We start from the raw sequence: 21807 nt of genomic DNA, 5'->3' as shown, positions 1-21807 counted from the left end.
CAGTAACTTCAGCGATCTGACAATTCTGGTCTCTGCAGGGACACAGACACACACACACACACACACACACACACACACACACACACACACAGACTCACAACAAAGATAAATCTTTAAGAAACAGCCATATAAAAAGATATGCATTATAACATTTAGAATAAGATTAAATAATCAAAAGCTACATAGTGTTTTAATTATCAAGATTATAAAACATTTCCTTTAGTGAAATAAGAATGAAGAATTTAAAATACTATCATGTTCAGACTAAAGCAGACATAGTGAAATCCCTTATGTAGTTTACCTTGTTTGTTATATTTACAAATTTTAAAAAAATCCTTACCTTGAAAATTTTTATGGCTTTAATTTTTCCAGTGTGTCTTACATGGGGGCCTTTACAAAGGTCAATTAATGGACCACACCTATAATGAGAGATTTAAGACATACCCAGAATGTTAAAGATTTTTGGACTGTTCATTATAGACCACATTATCATATTGTCCCAGTTAGCATTAACTGTCAATTTGACACAGCCTAGAATCACCTGAAGCAGTGTCTCAATTGACTAATTGTTTTTATCAGGTTGGTCTGTGGACTTGTCTTGATTGTCTTAATTGACACAGCAGGGCCCAGCCCAGCATGGAAAGCACCTTCCTGGGCAGGTGGTCACCAGCCATGTAAGAAGCTAGCAAAGAACAAGTCAGGAAGCAGGGTCTCTCAGTCTCTCCCTTGCTCATTCTCTCCCTCCCTTCCCCATCTCTCTCCCTCCTTTCTTTCTTCCCTCCCTCTCTCTCTCCTTTCTTTCCTTTCTTCCCTCTCCCTTTGTTTTCATTTTTGTTGGTTAGTTTGTTTTTTGAAACAAGGTCTCTTTATGTAGTCCTGGGTGTCCTGGAACTCTATGTAGATCAGATGGGCCTTGAAGATGGAGCTCTGCCTGTCTCTGCCTTCCTTCTTCGTGGTTTCTGTTTCAAGTGCCTGCTTGGGTTCTTGCCTTGACATTCTTCAGGGACCCACTGAACCAGGGATAAGCCAAATAAAGCACCTCCTCCACTCACCTGCTTTTGCTCGGCCTGTTTTATTACAGCACAGGAAGGCAGCCAGGACACAGGTTTTAGGGAAAGACTTACTCTTTACATGTGTGGGGCACACTTTAACTCAGGGTCAGTGAGAGGAGGGACCCATCAAGCCTCAAATCGCTCTCTCTGTGCAAATCCAAACACCTCACGAACTTCTGAAGACACTATGTATGTAGAGACATCCTTGTAAACTGTCCCATCACTGTGATAAAGCCAGAAAGTCACACTCTGTTCCCAACCAGGGTTCAGGGCAGTTCCTGCTAAGCTCCAAGACCCCACTGAGCCTCTTAAAACTGGTACACACAAACCTGTAGACAGTGGTTGTTGGAGTGTTGACTTTCTCCTTCAGAATCCGGCATTTAAATTTATTGTACTACAAAGAAAACGTTCACATATTATTACAAAATTTTTCTAATGGGGAAACTATTCTTTTTTTTTTTTTTTTTTTTTTTTTTTCTTGTGGTTTTTGCAGACAGGGTTTCTCTGTATTGCTTTAGAGCCTGTCCTGGAACTAGCTCTTTAGACCAGGCTGGACTGGAACTCACAGAGATCCACTTGCCTCTGTCTCCTGAGTGCTTGGGCTAAAGGTGTGCACCACCAATGCCTTGGAAACTATTCTTTTTAAGAAGCTCTGAGAGACACTCTACTCTGTTTGAGGTGTTGGACACTATGGACATGCTGTGCTCACAGCAAAGAGGCACACAGTCCAGTACGAGACCCTAGAGTCACATGATTGGTAAGCTCTCACATATGACCATGCCATGAGTATAAACACACAGAACCACAGATTTTTTTTTTATATCAACTATGTGTTTAAAATTAATTCCATCTTTGTTTTACTCTTAAAGTGTAGCTGTCATGTGATTCAAGGTTATACACTTGGCACAGATTCTATTGGACAGCATTCTTCTAGAAGATCCCATTTTAACTACATAAAGTAAATCCAATTCTTAAGGCACATTTCCATTATTACAAAGTTTATACCACATCACTTCATTTGCTAAAAAGCCATGGTATCATTACAGTTAGCAAACTAGGGTAATTTTCTCTGCTTTCATTGTAATAATTGCAGTATCAAGTATTAATTCATATTAAATAACTAAAAACAGCTATCGGGAGAAAAAAAAAACACATTTGTACAATGTAACTGTTTCATCCCAGTATGTTCAAGTCAAGGCATTCTCCTTCACAAAAGCTGGTATGGTTAGTTTTAGGAGCAGCTGAAAAGTCAAGGCAGCTAGCAGAACGGAAGTAACATCTGTAATAGACTGATGGTTACAGACTGACACCAGGAACATGTAAGTTGTTATAAAGCAAACCAAACCACAACTAAGTCCACTCTCATTCAAAGACAGCTAACAGGCCTTAGCAGACTCCAAGGAAGGTACACAGTATGTGCACTATAAGAAGCTCGGCTTCATTATGTCCTAAGGAAAGTGCAATGAGACACTACTTCACACCCAATGAATGGGTGCCTTAAAAACAAAAGCCAGAAAACTAGTATGGGAGAGAATGTGGAAAAACTGGGTAGACTATAAATGGTGAGACTGCCCTGGAAAATGCTGTGGAAGGTCCTGAAAAATTAAAACTGAAGTACCCCATGATGCAGCAATTCCATTTCTGATATGTATATTATATAAATATTATACATAATCAGCATTTCAAACAAATCTTTATGTTCACATTCATATCAGTGTGTACACAATTGTTAGAATATAAACAATTCCAGTATCTATGGGCAGATGAAATGACAAACACAAAGACACACACACACACACACACACACACACACACACACGGAAGAGGTTATTATTTAGCCTTAAGAAAAAAAGAAGAAAATTCTGACACACTCTGCAATACTAGTGACTCCTGAGGGCCTTACAGTGAGTGAAACAAGCCAGTCACAAAAGTAAATAGCAAGTGATTCATTGAACTGAGGTTCTTATCAAATTCACAGAATAGTAAGCAGAGGGCTGCATGCCAGGGTGGGCTGTGGAGGAAAAGGAGAGTTGGCCCTCAATGGTAGAGTTGTCACTCTGGAAGACGAAATCATCCTGTGAGTTGATAGAGCTGATGTTTTCATATATACTTAATGACACAGAACTGTGTATTCAAAAATAGTTAAAATTGTAATGTTACTGTGGTAATGTGAATGTAAGTGGCTCCTATAAGCTCATAGGGAGTGGCATTATTAGGAGGTGTGTCACTGTGAGGGCTGGCCATAAGGCCTCCCATGCTAAACTACACATAGTTTAGACCACTTTCTGTTGACTGCAGATGACACTGCATGACATCATGTCACACACTATGATGATAATGGACTAAACAACTGAAACTATAAGCCACCCCAATTAAATTTTTTCCTTTGTAAGAGTTGCCATGGTCATGGTGTCTCTTCGCAGCAATAGAAACCCTAATACTGTTACTTTCACATATTTTACCATACAAAAAGTAATAATTGTATCTTTAACCCAAACCACCTAGCTCTTAAATTCAGTCCCCTAAACTGACATTGCTGTATTTTCAAAGTATGCATTTTCTTTGATATTGTATTATTTAAAAAGAAAAAAAAAATCTAATTTATTAAAGTACATTGGTTAAAAAAAAAAATAAAAAAGGCACCCATAAAGTCTTATGCAAGCCACTCCACGTTAAATATTTAAAACAAACAAGAAGGTTAATTAAGAGCTCAGAGAGGGGCTTCTGGAATATTAGCTTAGCATTCTGCTCTTGCAGAAGACCCAGGTCTGATTCCCAGTGCTCACATGGAGACTAACAACTGTCTGTAACTCCAGTTCCAGGGGATCCAAATCCCTCTTCTGGCTGCCACAGCCATAGCATGCACATGGTACACAGACATACACACAGGCAACATGTACACACATAAACAAACAATTCAAAGGGAGGGAGTGAAAGAAGACAAAGAGGATTTTGTGTATATATTTTGAGGATTATAAATATATATTTTTGAGAGCAGTGGTCACATTTTTTAGTTCATGTGTTAATTAGCCATACTTTCTGCTTTAGAATTAAGCAACACTTCATTCTCCAAGAAGATCAGTAATTCCAGCATTGCAATAGTAGGCATACTCCAATATGATCAGACCTATAAACATACATGAAAATTACTCACCTGGTCTTTACCTGCCTGAAATGTCTCAGGAAACAAGAGGGAAATGGCAGAGCAAGTGAACATTGACACACTTCCAACAGCTCTGCAGACTGCACGTGTGACTGCTGACACCCTCATAACAGCTCTGCAGACTGTACATGGACCACTGACACTCTCACAACAGCTCTGCGGGCCATACATGTGACTACTGATACCCTCACAACAGCTCTTCAGACTGTACAACCAGCAACTGGTCAAGTGTTTTGAGATATTTGATCGAACCGTGAAACTCTGATACTGTGTTAATAAAATTATCAGGGGGTGGATCCAAAGAACAGTTGATAAGAATTAGCCATGGAGAGGATGGAGGAGTCAGGAATATGGATAGAGAGACACAGGAAGGAGTAGGGAGGGAGGGACTTAGAGATTTTAGGATGAGTGAAGAGATGCTTCTCTTGCTGGGTCTCTGGCCAAAAAAGATCAGCTAGTTGCTTCTTAGTTTCTCTGATCTATCAGGTTTTCACCCCAACAAACAGCTGCCAAGTCTTTATTGGTAAACAGAATAATAGAGACTAGTTGCAAAGTGGTGCCAGTAGGATCAGAAATCCAGCCAGGCTATAGTCTGAGCAGGGTGACTATAGGGCATAGACAGTGTTAAAATGTCAATAGATTCAGGTGCAGCCTCTAAGCCAACAGAAAATCAACAGGGAAGAAAAGGCTAGTCTATGTTAATAGCTTTTACTATTCCTTCTTAGTGAGAGAATTTTATGCTGTTCTCCCCAGTACCTTAAACATTTCCAGGAGTGAGTCCTTTCTGGCTTCCATTCTTTCAAAGGGTTGCTTCTCTTTGATGATAGTTTTACATATGTTCTCCAGGGCAGACAACTCACTGCTGGACACCACTCTAAATACCAAAGAAGAAGAGACCTGAGCTTAAGTATGATCTTCCAGATGCCATCCACCTCCTCTACCTTGGTCCTGTGCCCGTCACTGCTAATCGACACACCTGCTCAACTGTGTTAGTGCTTTAGGCACATACTTTTGTTCAGAGAGCTGTATGATGGGCTCCCCATATCCTTACCCTCAGTGTGGCTGGTAGGAGCTAGCCTCAGAGGAAGGTATGTGTGAGCAGCATTAGGAAGGTTGAGAGTCACTGTCAGGTAAACATCCAGAAAACTCTTGTTGCCTGCATGAAACTGGGGGTATGATAACAAGAGAGGGCACTATATATACTACTTCGATAAGAGTGTCTTGATCAGCAACCACGCCTTCACTGTACTAATAGCATGAAGGAGACCTCCAGAGACTAAGGGATTACTAGAGGTGGGGGGCGTTAGCCCCAAACCCCACTCTAGAAAGCAAGAAGGGATGGAGAAAGAGTCTATCATCAATGGCCAGTGATTTCACTGAATATGTGTATGTTACAAAAACATCCATGAAAAATCACTGAACAACAAGGCTCCAAAAGCTGCCAAGCAGGTAGTACAGCCCAAGAGACATGGGAGACACCATATTCTTCCTGGCAGCTCATTTGTACCCCTTGGAATGGCCATAATAAATCAATAGTTTTCTATCAGCTAGTCTACCAACTCCTGAACCCAAGTAGTGGGTTGTGGGTCGGACATACAGAAAGCTTCCACTTGTGACTGGCATCAGCAATGTGGCAGCCTTACAGGACTGAGACTTGAGCTGAAGGTCTGGGTTAACACCTAGTTGGTATCCAGAAGGCTAGAGAATCAGTTGTTATGTGAGGAAACCAAACAAAACAACCAAGATAAACAAAAACCTCATATATTTAGGGTTCAAGCATTATAAATAAACATACTCTAAACCTTCCTAATGGTTCCACCCTTTAATAAAGTTCCTCACATTGTGGTGACCCCCAACCATAAAATTATTTCACTGATACTTCATAACTGTAATTTTGCTATTGTTATGAATTGTATTGTAAATATCTGATATGTGACCCCCAAAGGGATTGCATCCCACAGTTTGATGCAACCCATAGGCTGAGTACCCTCTAAACTTACAGGTAAAAACAGTTCAGACTGGAAATGACTATGAGAAATAGTGACATAAGCCAGGTGTGATGACACATGCCTTTAATCCCAGCATGTGGAAGCAAGCCTGGTCTACATAGTAAGTTTCAGGCCAGTCAGGGTTATATAGTGAGACTGTATCTCAAAAACAAATAAACAAACAAAAACTAAAAACAAAAGCCCCCACTACATAATGCCAGATATGCTGTGAGAGACGTCATTACACAGAATGAGAGTGACAGGCAAAGGCAAGATGTTCTTCATTTGCCCAAGTAGGAGATGCTGTGAGTCTGCGTAGAGGGGAAAGAACGGTAGAAATGTTTAGGAGATAAAAATGGAAAACTAGACAGGGCTGCTAGATGGAGTAGTGAGGAGCATAGGGGAGTTTGAACCGGGCTGGGATACTAGATGGAGGTATTAGGGGGAACGGACGAATTAGAAGGACATAAGGTTTTGGTTTGTTCACTAGTGGTGTCCCTAGGAACCGTGAGGGATACAGAGCAGTGGTGGACGAGGGCAGGGCCATCATGCTGTGATTCTACACACAGACCTACTGAGTGTGAGACCCTGTGAGCCACCACCACCTGGCACTCAAGTGTGCAAGATGTTCGGCAAAGTTGACAGTGCCTCGACCATTGTTAGCAGAAGCAGACAACTGCTCTCTGGCATGGAGCACATGTTTTGGGTTTGAATTGGTGTCATGCTCTAGTAGGTATGTTGAAAGTTGCTCTCCAATCTAGGCTCATTTGAAAAATAATTTTGTTTGATAATTACACAATATACTGTGACTGAGCTATAACATGTAACCATAAAACAATGGCATGTACACATGCAAGCAGAACCCAGCACTGGGCAGCCTTACCTGTCTTCAATGAACATGTCGTAATAAAAGCCATTCTCAATGGGTGGGCCGTAGCACAGATGACCTCCATAGTAAAGTTCCATGGCCTCCCCTAGTATGTGGGCACTGGAGTGCCAGTACACCTGAAGGTGTGGACAGGAAAGCTGTTAGCTACCAAAACTCTCATGGGACATCAGGAGTAGGATAACATGTGGAGCAAGGGATGGATGTTGAGGGGATAAATACCAAGAATAGAGTCTCCACTGCCTGCTTGGATGGGAATGTCCCCTGCATCCTGGCAGTACTCCTGGAGAACTTGGTCTATCTCAGAGTTGCTTTGCTGAGCACTGCAGCCATGGTGCAGCTACTCCCCACTTTCCTCCTGTGCCCTTGACTGTTCAGAACCAGCCCATCCTCTCATGGTGCAGGCTTGGGGTGGGAGGGTACCAGTTCAGTTTCTCCAAGACAGCCGTCTGGACACAACACAGACAGAGAGCGGCTACTTGGGGATATTACCAGAGTCAGTGAGATTTCACATCTGCATAGCAGTCTCCTGCCATGCAGAGAGTTTCCATAGCACACGACTATGGAAGTTTGAGAAAGTTGGAAAGATGGCTCAAGAAGGAAAAGATAAAGCCAGGGAATGTTGCTGGGAGCTGGAGACCCCCGAGGAGTATAGGTTGGGCTAAATTACCATAGTCCAAGGGCAGGTTATCAGCCCCACAAATTCAGAAAGCTGACTAGGTTTCAAATTTCCAAAGAAATAGTATTATTTTAAATGTAACTAAGACAAACAAATTAGCTTAGTTTATAAAGAATTAATTTTAGTTTACTTGTGAATTAAAATTAACCAAATCACCAAATTAAATATAGATGCCAAAAGTGAATGATAACTGAGGCCCAGGTCAGAACTTTCACCTTTATTAAATAAAGGGGAAAGAGTACATTAACTACCATTCGATAAGTCAGAGCAGAAAGAGGTAGATGCAGAGATGTGTAATCCTAGTCTACTGCAACAGGCTGGTCATGCTCTGTGGACAGAGCCACAGGGCCATCCTTGCAGCAGAGCACCTGGACTCATGTGCTGCTGAAATAGCTGGCTGATCACCTGCATTGTCTCTGGGGCACTGCCCTTATCTAGATATTTGTTAAGCCAAACAATGAGATAGATACAGGGATATAGTAACTAGACGAGAACTGGGGACAGAAAATAAGCATGTATAACCAAGAGAGCTGGGCACATGGTGGAGTACACTGAGAAGGACAAACAGCAAAGGTGTAAGCTTGGTGGTTAGAATGAAGAATGCACTTACAAGGAGATGCCACTTAGCCATAACACAAACCGCATTTTTCAGAGTCACTTTTGAACACGGTTTTATTAATATTACACAGCTTAACAATTTTATGGTTATATTTGGTGTAGTAGTTTGAGAGAGAACTATCCCTCCAGTTGATAGTACTGTTTGGGAGCTTTCCGAACCTTTAGAAGGTGAAGCTTTGCTGGAAGAAGTACATCCCTGGGGCAAACTTTGAGAGCCTATAGCCTTGCCCAATTTCTAGTTTGCTCTCTCTGCTTCCAGCATGTGGATGGAAATGTAATCGGCCAGCTTCTTGTCCCAGCCACCTGCTGTCATGCCTCCCAGTCACAACGGACTGCCCCTCTAGATCCCTAAGTTTATTTAAAAATAAACTCTTCCAGAAGCTGCACTGGGTCAAGGTGTTTTAACATGGTAGCAAAAAACAACTAATAACCTTGGCATACTTTAATCAGAAATTATACAATTCTCATCATCCAGAAAGCATAATAATATAGCCTCAGTTAAACATAGCTGCGTTTTACAGAGGCAATAAGCCAGTTGAAAGGAGGTTACAAGTTAAGGTGTTATGCATATCAGAGACATGTAAAAATGTGGCACTTAATGTATGAAAAAAGTTCATTTTCAAGTATTTAAAGGATTTCCCTAAACTCTCCCATGGATATTAAATTACAGGTGCATACATTTGAGGGTTGACAAGAAATTCATTTTGAATATATACTGATTTAACAGCTAAGACATTTAACCTAAGGAAGTGATTATTTTAAGAGATTACAAACACGGGATACTTATTTGAGCATACATTCTACAAATATTCATTAGCTATCAATAAATGTCATGTTGTGATTTTAAATGTTGATAGGCTGAAAGTTTCATCACCTTTGATTTCAATGTGTGGCTTTCCCCATAACTTTATAAAGACCCCCTCTGGCTGATTGATTTTTAAATACTCACAGCCTGAGCTTCCTCATTGTCAAACATCAGTAGCTCTATAGTAGAATCCCCTTCCAACGGGCGGTCCAGGTCCCATAATTCACCATTCACTTTGGCAATCACTGTATTTTCAGCCAGTTCTTGACTAGTAGGAGAAAAGCCATTTGAGGTCAACATTTATTACATTATGATTCATTATAGGAAAAGCTTAAAATAATTTTCAGGACTTAAAAAAAAATAGCCAGAAAGTATAAACATGAATTAACAGGACAGAGATCTTTTATTTTGTAACAATTATTTTATGTATACAAGTCATATATGCTGTGGAATATATTATTTTAAGATGTGTTTCATTTGTTTATGCTGAGGAATAATTGTTTAGTGATGCAAAGATGTGTTGCATTCTTTCATGTTTCATTTGTTTAACTTTTTGAAGCTGTGTGCCTTTGCCTGTCTAAAATACCTGATTGGTCTAATAAAGAGCTGATCGGTCAATAGCTAGACAGGAGAAAAGGATAGGTGGGGCTGGTGGGCAGAGAGAATAAATAGTAGGAGAAATCTGGCAAGAAAAGATCAAAGAGCAGAGAAGGAGAAGAAGGAGAAGGAGAGGAGGACCTCAGGGGCAAGCCACCAAATAAGAAGTAAAGAAAGAAATGCAGAAATAGAGAAAGGTAAAAGTCCAGAGACAAAAGGTAAAGCGGATAATTTAAGCAAAGCAGGCTAGACACAAGCCAAGCTAAGACCAGGCATTCGTAAGCAAGACTAAGACTCTGTATATTAGTTGGGGAGTTGGGTGGTGCCCCCTCCAAAGAGCCAAAAGAGCAAAGAGTAAAAGAACAACCAACTACACATATATGTTTGCTATTTTTAAAACTTGAAAAATAAAGCACAAGTAATAAAATTAAAATCTTACTCCTTATTCCTAGAAGTAACTGTTTATAACACTTTGATACATCCCTCTAGTCTTTTTCTGTATCAGCTTCTCATCCATGTTAAAAAAGAAACTAGTTATGAACACAATTTTCTCAGGCAATCCTGAAGTGTTCTGTTTACTGAGGAACGCCTGGCTCTTACACTTTGGTTTCTTTCAGTTTTGCTCTCTTATGGAACTCATGCAGCCATCTAAGTACACACCTCCTCATGCCCCCATAAGTGCACAGAAATAGAATTCCAGGGTTGGGGCAGGCGCCTTCCCAAGATTTCTCATAAATATAGCCGAGTACACTTACACTTACCCTAAGTGATTTTTCAAGTCTTTGTCAGTGTGATATTGAGAACTGGTACTTTATTTCTCTGGTGATTAACTTTACTTTTAATGAATTGTTTATGTCTTTACCTATTTTCCACAGAGACCATCTTTCCTTCCTTCCTTCCATTTTAAAAAATAGCATTTATAGTTTGAAAACTACTGAGTAATAAAGTTATAAGAAGAAACCTAGATAGGGAAGCATGGGATGGGAGTGTGAGATAGTTGCAATCATATCTCTTAAAAATACTATTAATATATAGCCTTCTATAATCTTTTATACATACACCAATGTAAAATTTTAATACTACCCTTTTACCTATATTACTTTGTAACCCACTTCATATAGTTAACAGTAAATCATGGCACCGTCTTCATCTGTAGACAGACTTCCAAAGCAAATTATCCAATCATTACATGAGAACCAGAACTTGTTGCTGGGCATCTTGGTTATATTTTGTGGGTTTTGGTTTGTTGTTGCTGTAATGAACATTCTTGAACACATATGCTAGTAGCCAATTCTTTTCTCAGGAAAAAAAATTCAAAGTAAAACTGTGATGTCAAGGGCAATGAACTGTTAATGGTTTATGTCAGACTACAATGCCAAACTTTCCTAACAGCCAAGGCAGCAGAGACCCTTGCCACTGCTCTCAATCTAGGTGCTAGGAAATTGTATTGGCCTTCAATAAGGTTCTAAGAAACAGAGCATTGCCCCTCTAAAGATAGGGAAACCATTTTAGGGGAGAATGTTATACCCTCTAAAACAGCAACCCACCTTTGGGGGTAGAATGACCCTTTCACAGGGGTCACCTAAGATTACTGGAAAACATAGATATTTACATTATGACTCCTAACAGTAGCAACATTACAATTATGAGATAGCAAAAAATAATTTCATGGTGGGGGATTCACTACAACATGAAGAACTGTATTAAAAGGTCACAGCATTAGGAAGGTTGAGAAACCACTGCTATAAAGGAAGGATGGTTCTCTATCATCAATGCGGATGGTGGCTCTTGAAGACTGATGCTTTCTTTCCAAGGTGACTTGGTAAAAGGCTGCACTCAAAACACCCCAGACAATCATCATGACATCCTACTAAATGAACTTGCACAATATGCAGTTATAGATGGAAATACTCAAAAGCTAAAGGACTTATTTCTGTCATTGGGGTCTCAGGCTCACTCTATATGTGGTCTGATAATGCAGCATGGCATGAACATGACCAGCCTCTCCAGCTACTCTGTAACATGTGGTCATTGAAGATGCCTGCAGCTTATAGCACCCAAAGCAATGCAGGTAGGTGAACCTTCTCAAAGACGTAAATATCTTCCGACACGTCCGGACACCTTCTCTAGGGGAACAAAATCTACCCCATGCAGAGTAAAACAAATTTATTCTCTAGAATAAAACTTCCAAGTTCCTGCAGCTTCGAGATAACCTTGAACACCTTCTACCTGCAAACTCCTGAATAACACAGAAATTCTCTGAGAAATAAACAAGGATGCCTTACCTTTTTAAATACAAAGGTAAGTCCCATGTACAAATCTATCAGTAGCTGTAACCAGCCTTTTGTGTAGTTTTCATTCTTCTTTTGCCATTGTTAGTAGAAAATACATACTCAGTGCTTACACCCTCACATCACTTTCCTTTTACTGCATTCTGGATACACTACTCTTTTACTGGATTCCCTCTTAAAATTGTGTGTGTGTGTGTGTGTGTGTGTGTGTGTGTGTGTGTGTGTGTGTGTTGCCACATTGTTGATATATAACCAAGGGATCTCACCCTTGGGAACAAGATTGCTCTCTAGGGCCAATTGTGGCCATGGTTTTGTGATTCTTACCCTTTGGGGACCATTGTTTGGCACAACTATGTTATTCTTCTTTGGCCAGGTGTTTGTAGCACCCTTGTAAAATGTGTGTCTTCTGGGTTACATCAGTTTCAGACCCGACTCCTTGGGATGCAGGGGTTCCAGTAAATCCCCACTACATCCTAGATTCTCTGCAAAATTAGAATAGGGTGAGAGTTTCCCTGTTCTTCCAGGCAGGGGCTATGCCCCTAATCACTGTGTAAGCAGTTACAGAAAATGAATCATTCTCTTTCAGCTTCCCCAAAGGGATCTCTGGGACCACAGCTCTCAGGTGGTGACTGAGGCAGGAGTGTAGGGTGGAGTGTGAGGTGTCTGAAGGCCAGGCTATGAATTAGCATGTGGAAACCTGCTGAGTAACTACCACCAAGGACAGTGGAGAAAGGCCATTGACTCGATGATCCAAAAGCCTATGTGTGACAGGGATTTAAAAGTTTTATTCTTGTTTCCATACTGTGTTTGCCACTGGGTGTCTAACCTTTCTCTCAGCTCTGTCCATGTCTCCCTCCTTGGAAGTGTACTATTTGTTAGTAAACATGTGTGTCATGGTCCAGTGCTTTGCTCTTGGACAAAAGAATCTGGAAATGTGGCAGGTGTCCATCAGGCTCCAATACTTTCCAATAACACCAGTGTGGTGGCTCATCTTGGTTGTCACATTGATACACCCAGAAGAGGGGACCTCAGTTGAGGTACTGCCTCCATCAGATTGACCTGTGGTATGTCTGTAGGAGGGTCCAGTCCACTGTGGGCAGGTGGACCTGGGCTGTGTAACAAAGGTGGCCAGCAAGCCAAGGAAGAGCAGAACCTTCTCCATGGTCTCTGCATTAGTTCCTGCCTCAAGTTCCTGGGTTGGCTTCCCTTCACAATGGACTGTAACCTGTAAGTCAAATAAACCCTTGCTTCTTTCTTTTGCTTCTGGTAACCATATTCTTCATGGCAACAAGAAGCAAATAAAATGAGCAGGAATTTCCATTAATCAAGATTTCATAATGTATCCAGTTGGTAGGAAGGACGATTACTGTTCTATGACTGACAGGAGTGTCAACTTGTTTCTTTAAGTTACAACTTGAAAAACTATAAAATTTATGAAAATTCCTTGATGTGTGAATAAAATCAGGGTGGATGATATGTCAAGGGTACAAATTTTTTCATATATATATATATATATATATATATATATACATACACACACACATATATATGAGAAATTTTATATATATGTATATATACATATATATAAAATTAGAACTTTTAAAATGTGGACCTTTTACATAGGAAGAGACCATAATCCTGTATTCAATTACATGGTCTTTTTAGGAGTCAGAGGGAAATAGCCATCATACTTAATTTAGTTAGCTAGCCAAGTAAGAAAAATGGCCATGCCAAGCATCTTAAAGGTGCTGCCTGACAAAGCTCTACTGATGGACAACTTGGATGGGCCCTTCACTGCCCTTGGTGGAACTGGCTGCACACTCTTGCCTGTTCCTTTGTCATGTTTAATGTTTGAATTCCTTGCTGTTAAGAGCCCCTTGCCCAAGGCTACAGTTGGGACAATGTAACAATTCTTATAGAAGTCGATGTTAACAAGAATAAAACTTATGGTAGTTCCCTAGGAGAATCAGCTATGCATGAAGTTGAGTCTTCTATACAACCCATTACCTAGGTGGTGTTAGGAAGCATGAGACAGAGGATCTCGAGCAAATCACTAAAGAAAACATAGAGAAATCTTAGAAGCCGACAAACCATAAGTGAATCATTAGGTTTTCATGTACTGCCTCAGAAACATGGGAACTGCACGGATAGGAAGAGATTCTGATTATAAAACTAATGACAAGCCTTGGTACCCCCCTGAAGGCAAAGGAAGCAGTTTTAGGAATCTTAATGTTCTTTCACTCTGCAGGATTGTAATAAAGATAGAGACCATGGTGAAACAAGGGTTTATGACAAAGAAACTAAAGGGAATGTTCACGCTCAGTGAGCTACTGGCTTCCTGAGCAGCCTTGTCAGAAAGAACAAAGAGCAGAACAGGGTATTCAAAAGCCAAAGGGAAGGATGGTGCTCTTATGTCAGATATAAAACAGAAAAAAGGAAGGAAAAAAAATTAAACAAGGGACTGAGTGATTAGGTTTCCATAGAAAGATCAGATATTCATTACAGTTGATTAATAGGATAACACAGGAGAAGCTTGGTATAACAGAGTGGGAAATACCTTCTAATCTATTAACTTAGATAAAGTTAGCGACATCCTGTCTAGTCCTTTTGTTACCACACAGCTTCACAACACTGATTTTAAGGAAAAAGGCACTGAGTTAAAAATAACTGATTTTAGCATAGTGTTAGATTTTAGTTCTCATGAAATTTGCTGTTTGCTCATTTTGCTTCTTTTACCTTGTCATGTTTATGTAGTCAAGGAAGAATTTAGAAAAAGTATGTGGCATGAAAATACATTGTAATCAATGACTAAAGTCTATGAGGAAATGATTTTGTGTATAAATAAAGTTGGTAAGAGATGCAGGTTGTCAGAGTAGGTCAAGCCATACGGAGATGTGCTTCCTCTCTATCCACCTCCCATAAAATGAAACTAAGAAGTGTCCCGTGCCTGATTTCTCCATCTCCACCCTTTCATCCCCCTGCTTCAGACCCTGCCCTCATCCAGAACTGGACTCTAGCAGAAAAAAAAATTTTTAGTGGTGTCTAAGAAAATATTTCAGTGGGCTATAGTATATCCTCCCGAAATACATTCACAACAGATAGGGAGGGAGGCAGATAGATATACAAGGAGTGCGTGTTCATGGCTGTATGTGTGTGTATGTGGGTGTGAGTGTATGTGTGTATGTGTGCTTTTCATGTAGGTATATGTGTGTGGGGGTTTAATACATGTGTGTGCATATATGTATATGTATGGGTGTGTGTGTGGATATATATATGTGGGGGTATATGTATATGTGTGTGTGTGTATGTGTGTGTGTGTTTGGGTATATGTGTGTGTGTAGGTATGTGTGTGTTTGGGTGTATATGTGTGTATGTGTAGGTATGTAAGTGTGTGTGTTTGGGATATGTGTGTATGTAGGTATGTGTGTGTTTGGGTGTATGTGTGTGTAGGTATGTGTGTGTGTGTTTGGGTATATGTGTGTGTGTGTGTATGTAGGTATGTGTGTGTGTATGTGTGTGTATGTGTGTATGCATGTGAGTGCACACAAGCCATGCATGTATGTCTGTGTTTGGGAGGGTTCTTACCTAATCGTGGCTGCCACTTGATAAGGTGTCGTTCTCCACCTTTCCCCTTGCACTGTTTTCCCACCAGCCACTCTTACTGTAATCACGCTGCTTGTGCTCTTTTTTCCCAGAGTCGCAGGTAAGAGCTGATGATCTATCTTCAATGTTTCAAAAAGCTTCAATCTTTCTTTTATAAAATTCGGTTGCTTCGCCTGAAACTCATTAGCATACAGCAAGGTGAATGACTCAGCCCTCTGTCCACATCCCCTACAGCAGACCCTCCCCTCTTACCTAACTCCTTTCACAACTACATAGGCATCTCCCTTTCTCACTATTTACAGTATATTTAGGCAAGGCTATACAGTGTAGCACTTCTTATTATCCAACCCTTTGTCCCTCACGATTGGATTCTTAGATCTCCATGGATGCTCAAGTCCTTACTATAGTCGCATAGTACTGGAACATCTTCTTACATCCTCCCATATACTTTAGTCCTCTAGATTACTAAAAAACAAAATACAGCACTTGGAAAATAGGTGTTACACTGTACTGTTTGGGGGGTATTGTCCAACAAAGTCAGTGCAGAAGCATTCTCCCCAAGTATTTTTGTATCTACAAATCCACAAATGGGGAACATGTACATGCATACAGGGGACTGGCTGTGTCCTCTCAATCCACCTCTAGTTGTTTGTCCTGCATCTGTCTGATCTACATAGCTAGACCACTACCTTTGAGGGTAGGAGCTCCTCCTTTGTCCCTAACAAGTGCGAGTCTCTATAAACCCTTGCTGGTTGTTTTAATAACTTTTTTTTTTTTTTTTTTTTTTTTTTTGTCAGTAGGTAATTTGAAATCAGAACTGTAATTTCACCTTAAGAAGAATGGAGGGCACTTTAAATCCAGCCACTGGCTAGCTTGACTCTACATCAAGAGGTTACTGATGTGGCCCAAACAATAACTTCATTAGTAATTACATTCTTGCTCCAAGTCCTGGAGACCCATGTTTAAAATGACAGCAAACATTTTGAGTTGTTTCTATAGCAACAACTTACCTCCTTGTCAGGCTCACTCTCTTTTGGTCTCTTCTTTTTGGTGTCCCTTTCTTGGTTTTGAGCAGGAGGCTGAAAGACAAACCGCACATCAATGATAGGTAACAGCAATAATACATTAGCCCAAGGACAGAAGGAACCCAGGCAGCTCAGGGCAGGATCCCCATGGTTGGTTTGAGAGTCCTTGCTGGGAACCAAGACCTACTTATAACCCTCAAGGATCAAGTTTCAGGGTTCACCACTTTCTGTCCAGGGACATTAAACAGATTTTGACTTTAAAATGCTTCAGATCAAGAGCTTGGGATATAGCACAGAAGTAGAGACTTGCCCAGTATGCAGGAGCCCTGGCTTCCACACCCTGGACTACATACTCTCTGTCTCCGTGCCTCTCTGTCCCCTCTAAACTTTAAACAAATAACATCCCTGGGAAATGTGTGGCTGCCACCAGACTTTCAGAGTCCACCATTCATTAGATGTTGTCAGTGCACTTGGCAAAGAAAAAAAAAAAATCTCAGTTTTAGAAAGCCTTCAGAACTTAGAAAAGTTCTCTTATAATGTGTTATTTAATAATCTTATAAAACATGAAAATACTGTAAACAAATAACCCTGCTAACACATATAAGCCTTCAAAGTAGACTACCAAAACAAGACAGTAAAAATAGCACAGAACCAGCCAGCGGATAACAGAAATTGTTGGTCTTCTTCCCCCAAGGAGACCGTGAATTTCAAATTTTAAAAAGTTTTATTTGAGACAGTGTCTTGTCACATAGCCCTGGCTGATCTGGTGGTACTGGCTATTTACCCAGGCTGGCCTCAAACTCTCATTCTCCTGCCTCAGTCTCCAGAGTTCTGGATTCGAGGCGTGCACCTCAGTGGTTTCTGCCACTAGAGGGGAAAGTGTTGCAAGTCTATCCAACCAAGAGCTGAGAAATTACCCCAGCTGGACGGTGAGTTAGGAGGTTGGTGAAAACCTAGCGCTTCCCTGGGCCCTAGGCAGCGGTCAGGGCACTGGCGGGGCACACCCTGTTGTAGCCCTGCCTGCACCGGGGTGCAGAGTTGGAGACCCGCTGAGTGCTCCTGGGCGGCGTCCCCAGAAGCCTGCCCGCCCAGGTTACCTCCTGCGTCGCCACCCGCCTTGCCCCGGGGCCGCGCTGCTCCGCCAGGCGCAGCCGCAGGCCAGACAGGCGCTGGTGCAGGTCGCGGTTCTCTGCCCGGAGCTGTGCCACCTCGCGCGTCAGGCGCGGGCCCTCGGCTTGTCCCCGCTCCGGCCCTCGCAGCTGCTCGTCCCTCAGGCGCTGCACCTCCGCGCACAGCCAGCGGATGTCCTCCTCCTGTCGCTGCAGGCGCGAGGCCACGGCCTGAACCGCCAGGGCCTGGGCCGCCATGGCTGCCTCCCTAAGTCACCCGCGCCCGCAGCGGGCACAGCTAGCGTGACCCGGCGGCGGGGCGGGGCGGAGCCGATGGGCCTCGGGAGGCGGGGTCTATGGGAAAGCATCACTGCACGGGGCGGGGCGATGGAGGAAGAGGGGCGGGCCTGAGGCTGGGTATCACTGCATGGGGCGGAGCCATGTCTGCAAGACTCAGGGGGCGGAGCGATGGTTTCTGAAGAGGGGCCTATAAGGTGGTGGGGGTGGGGCCTGAGCCCGGCATCGTGAAAGGGCGGGGAGGTGGGAGGTGACGGGGCAGGGCAACATTACAATGGCGAAGTGGTGTGGCCGGCTGAGAGCAATGGGATGGCTGGGCAATACTTCATGAAGCAAGGAGAATGGGCAGGGGAAGGGGCCCACAGGCATCGACATGCAGGTTTGAGAACTACCCCTTGGCCTAGGTAGGTAGTTGGAGTGGGCCCACTGGAGGTTTCTCTAAGCGTTCAGAGGTGTGTCCAGGTGCTACTAGAAGTGTGCTCATTCTGTTGAAACTGGAGTTGGAGAAATTGAAGCACAGAGGAGGGATGTCTCTTGACCAAATCATCCAAAGTGTTGTCAAAGCCTGATGAGGTTCTCTTATGCCCCTCTTTAATTCTTGCAATCACCACAGTGTGCAAACAGGTTTAAAAAAAAAAAAAAAAAACGGCCATGTTGGGGGGGGGGTCGAAAACAACAAGAGACAGTGAACTCCTGAGGAATCACACCAATCTTGTCCTTTGGCCTCCATGTACACGTGCACACATATGCATACTCAAGACTAGGCACAACACACTATTTAAAATGAGAATAATAAAATACTACAAGCAGAAAGAGTACATGGATGTGAGAACATATAATAACAAACATCTACATAGACAAAAACAAAATGATGGAAGTTATCAACTAAAAGTTCTAGCCAACAAAATTTTAAAAAATGATAATATCAAAGAAAACTACACATAGTTAGTTGTTCCCCAATGTCCATGGGTAATTGATTTATGGAGAAGAGCCTCTCCCCAAAGATATCCCATAGATACTTAAGTCTTTTACATAAAATGTCCAAATATTTGCATCTAACTGATACACACAATCGTGTATGCCTTAAATCGTTGCTAGCCACACACAGGCTAATACAGTGTAGCTGTGGTGTAAATTGTAGTGTTGTGTAGGAAGGAGTGAGAAGAGTCGAGTGTGCATGACGCACGGCTTCCATTCTGTGCAAATACTTTCAGTCTGTGCTCTGTTGGTTTACAGAGCAGAGTGGGTAGAAATGGAGGACCTATTATATACATGTCTTCCAACCCGGCAATCTCGATGCTGGAAATTTTCTCTGAAGACACATTTCTAAGAACACAAAAATGCATTTGCACAAAAAATTCATTTCCGGGTTATTTGTGGTCATAAAATTCTATAAGGGCATCATCAGCTATAACACACAGACTTGATGGAATACTGGGTAGCTATTCAAAAAGCATTAGGGAGAGCTCTGTAAATTGGCACAGAGTCTCTTCCTGGAGGTACTGTGACATGAAAAAAAGAAAAAAAGCTAAGCTCAAAAGAGCTTATGTGACAAGTTACATGTTGCACAAGAAAGAAGAGATAATAGGGCATGTCTATATCTACAGTAGAGAGAAACTGGGGGGTGGACTAGCAAGTCATGAAATTGGCTATCTACAAAGAACCAAGAGAGAAGAAATGGGTGGGAGTGACACCAGAGAACCATACTTCTCTGGCTGTGTCCTTTGCAGTCTTGACTTTTGAAGGCCTATAAATAGTCTATGTATTTCAAACTGAAAAAGCATTAGATACATTGAGAGCAAATTGAAGCAAAATTCAATTACCACTATCCAAACTGAAGACAGTAGAGAGGAAGAGAGAATGAGTGACTTTAAACAGTCCTGGCAGAGAAAAAAGTAGAGGAACCATGAAGAAACACTGGCATTATTTTAGGACAAATGAGCTCAACCGACTAAGACTGAACATATTGACTTGGGGATCTGCCATTCTCACTGTAGAAGAAAGATACTATAGAAGGAGACGAGTGAAGAAGTAGATACCCAGTGGCAGTTAGGACATCTGGTATCAAGATCTTGACCTCTCTTACATGTCTCCACAGTAGAGGAGCAGAGTTCCTGGGGGAAGGGTTCTGTTGAGGTTGGGTCATGTAGACAAAAGATAAGACTGAAAGAACATGCCTTGATGGAGATTAAGGAAGGGCCCCTCACTACCTGTCAACAGTATGTCACAAGAAGACAGGAACCAGCTCACAGTGCTTCGATTAACCAAAGTGGGGCCATCTGAAGATAAAAATAAGTACCACAATGAATTATAAGCCACTGAAAAATAGAATTACTCATATATCCATACAAATAGTTCTTTGAAGCCAAAAGAGAAGCAGAGCTTAGCTCACAGATCAATGTCAAAGACTAAATGGAAAATCAGCAAGAAAAACAACCTCATGAAATAAAAATAAACATTTTAATTTTAAAACATAAATATCATAAAAGACAGAAAAGTTCCAAATTAAAGAGAACCGTTGTCATGACAATCAAAGGCAATATCTAATCCTAGACAGATCCTGGGTGGGGTAAAAACTGTGGGTGGTGCCATCCCTTACCAGATGGTTCTAATCTGTGTAAATGGTTAACTGGGCAAGCCAATAGGGAAAATTACCCCATGGCTATGCTTCTGTCTCTGCCTCCAGGTCCCAGTGCTGAGTCCCCGACTTACCCTCAGGATGGACTATAGGCTGTAAGATGAAATAAACACTTTCCTCCCAAAGTTGCCTTTGGTCAGCAATAGAGGGTGAGCTAAGACAGCTTGATGAGGCGGGGAAAGGGCTGAGGAATTATATCTAGTCACAATGTAACTATATCCAAATGGTTCAAGAAAGAAAATTCCAGGAGAGTGAACAGGTATGTAAAATAGTAGTATCAAATGTAGGCTTCTTGTCTTCAGTTAGGGTTACTATTACTATGATGAAACACCACGACCAAAAGTAAGTTGGGGAGGAGAGGGTTTAGTTGACTCACACTTCCATGTCTCTGTTCCTCACTGAAGGAAGTCAGGACAGGAAATCAAATAGGTCAGGAACCTGGAGGCAGGAGCTGATGAAGAGGCCAGGGATGAGTGCTGACTACTGGCTTGCTCAACCTGCTTTTTTATAGAACCCATTACCCCCAGCCCAGAGATGGCACCACATGAAATGGGCTGGGCCCTCACCCATCAATCACTAATTAAGAAAATGCCCTAACATATTTGCCTACAGCCAGATCTTATGGAGGCATTTTTCTAATTGAGGTCCTGTCCCCTCTGATGACTTTAGTTTGCCCCAAATTGATATACAACTAACCAGCACACTTCTTAAAATGTCTGACTGTCCATTTACTCCCATGGGTAAAGGCTCCAAGAACTTCCCTCTGCAAATGAACAGATCAATGGTACAGCCCATCACGGTGGGGAAAGCCTGGTAGCAGGAGATCAAGGCAGATGATGTCCACAATCAAGATAGGGATGAACGTCTATGTTCAGCTTGCTTCCTTCCCTTTTATGCCTTCTAGGATCTAAGGACAGAAAATGGTGCCACTCACAGGGGACAGGTTTTTCTGACATCAGTAAACCTAATTCAAATAATCCCCTATAGGCATGACCAGAGATTGTCCATGTGATTCTGTATCTCAGCAAGTTGACAACTGAGATTAAATCATGTGCA

At 41.8% G+C, this 21807-nt stretch overlaps 1 protein-coding gene across 1 annotated transcript in view; it reads right to left on the bottom strand.

Moving 5' to 3' along the window:
* The window catches only part of Tars3 (threonyl-tRNA synthetase 3), a 44476-nt gene extending 26322 nt beyond the window's left edge, over positions 1-18154 (bottom strand). The window contains exons 1-8 of the mRNA XM_051206451.1: positions 17805-18154; positions 16693-16761; positions 15665-15855; positions 9336-9459; positions 7087-7208; positions 4972-5089; positions 1382-1446; positions 341-419 (exon numbers count right to left, since the gene is read on the bottom strand). Of these exons, the coding sequence (XP_051062408.1) occupies positions 341-419; positions 1382-1446; positions 4972-5089; positions 7087-7208; positions 9336-9459; positions 15665-15855; positions 16693-16761; positions 17805-18074 (1038 nt within the window). The 5' untranslated portion in view covers positions 18075-18154. The remainder of the gene's footprint in view (positions 1-340; positions 420-1381; positions 1447-4971; positions 5090-7086; positions 7209-9335; positions 9460-15664; positions 15856-16692; positions 16762-17804) is intronic.
* Positions 18155-21807: the final 3653 nt, after the last annotated feature.

The sequence above is a fragment of the Phodopus roborovskii genome, unplaced genomic scaffold, assembly GCF_943737965.1.
Source record: "Phodopus roborovskii unplaced genomic scaffold, PHOROB, whole genome shotgun sequence".
NCBI lineage: Eukaryota > Metazoa > Chordata > Mammalia > Rodentia > Cricetidae > Phodopus > Phodopus roborovskii.
Note: the sequence above shows the minus strand (reverse complement) of the source record. Positions and strands in the feature narration are given on the sequence as shown.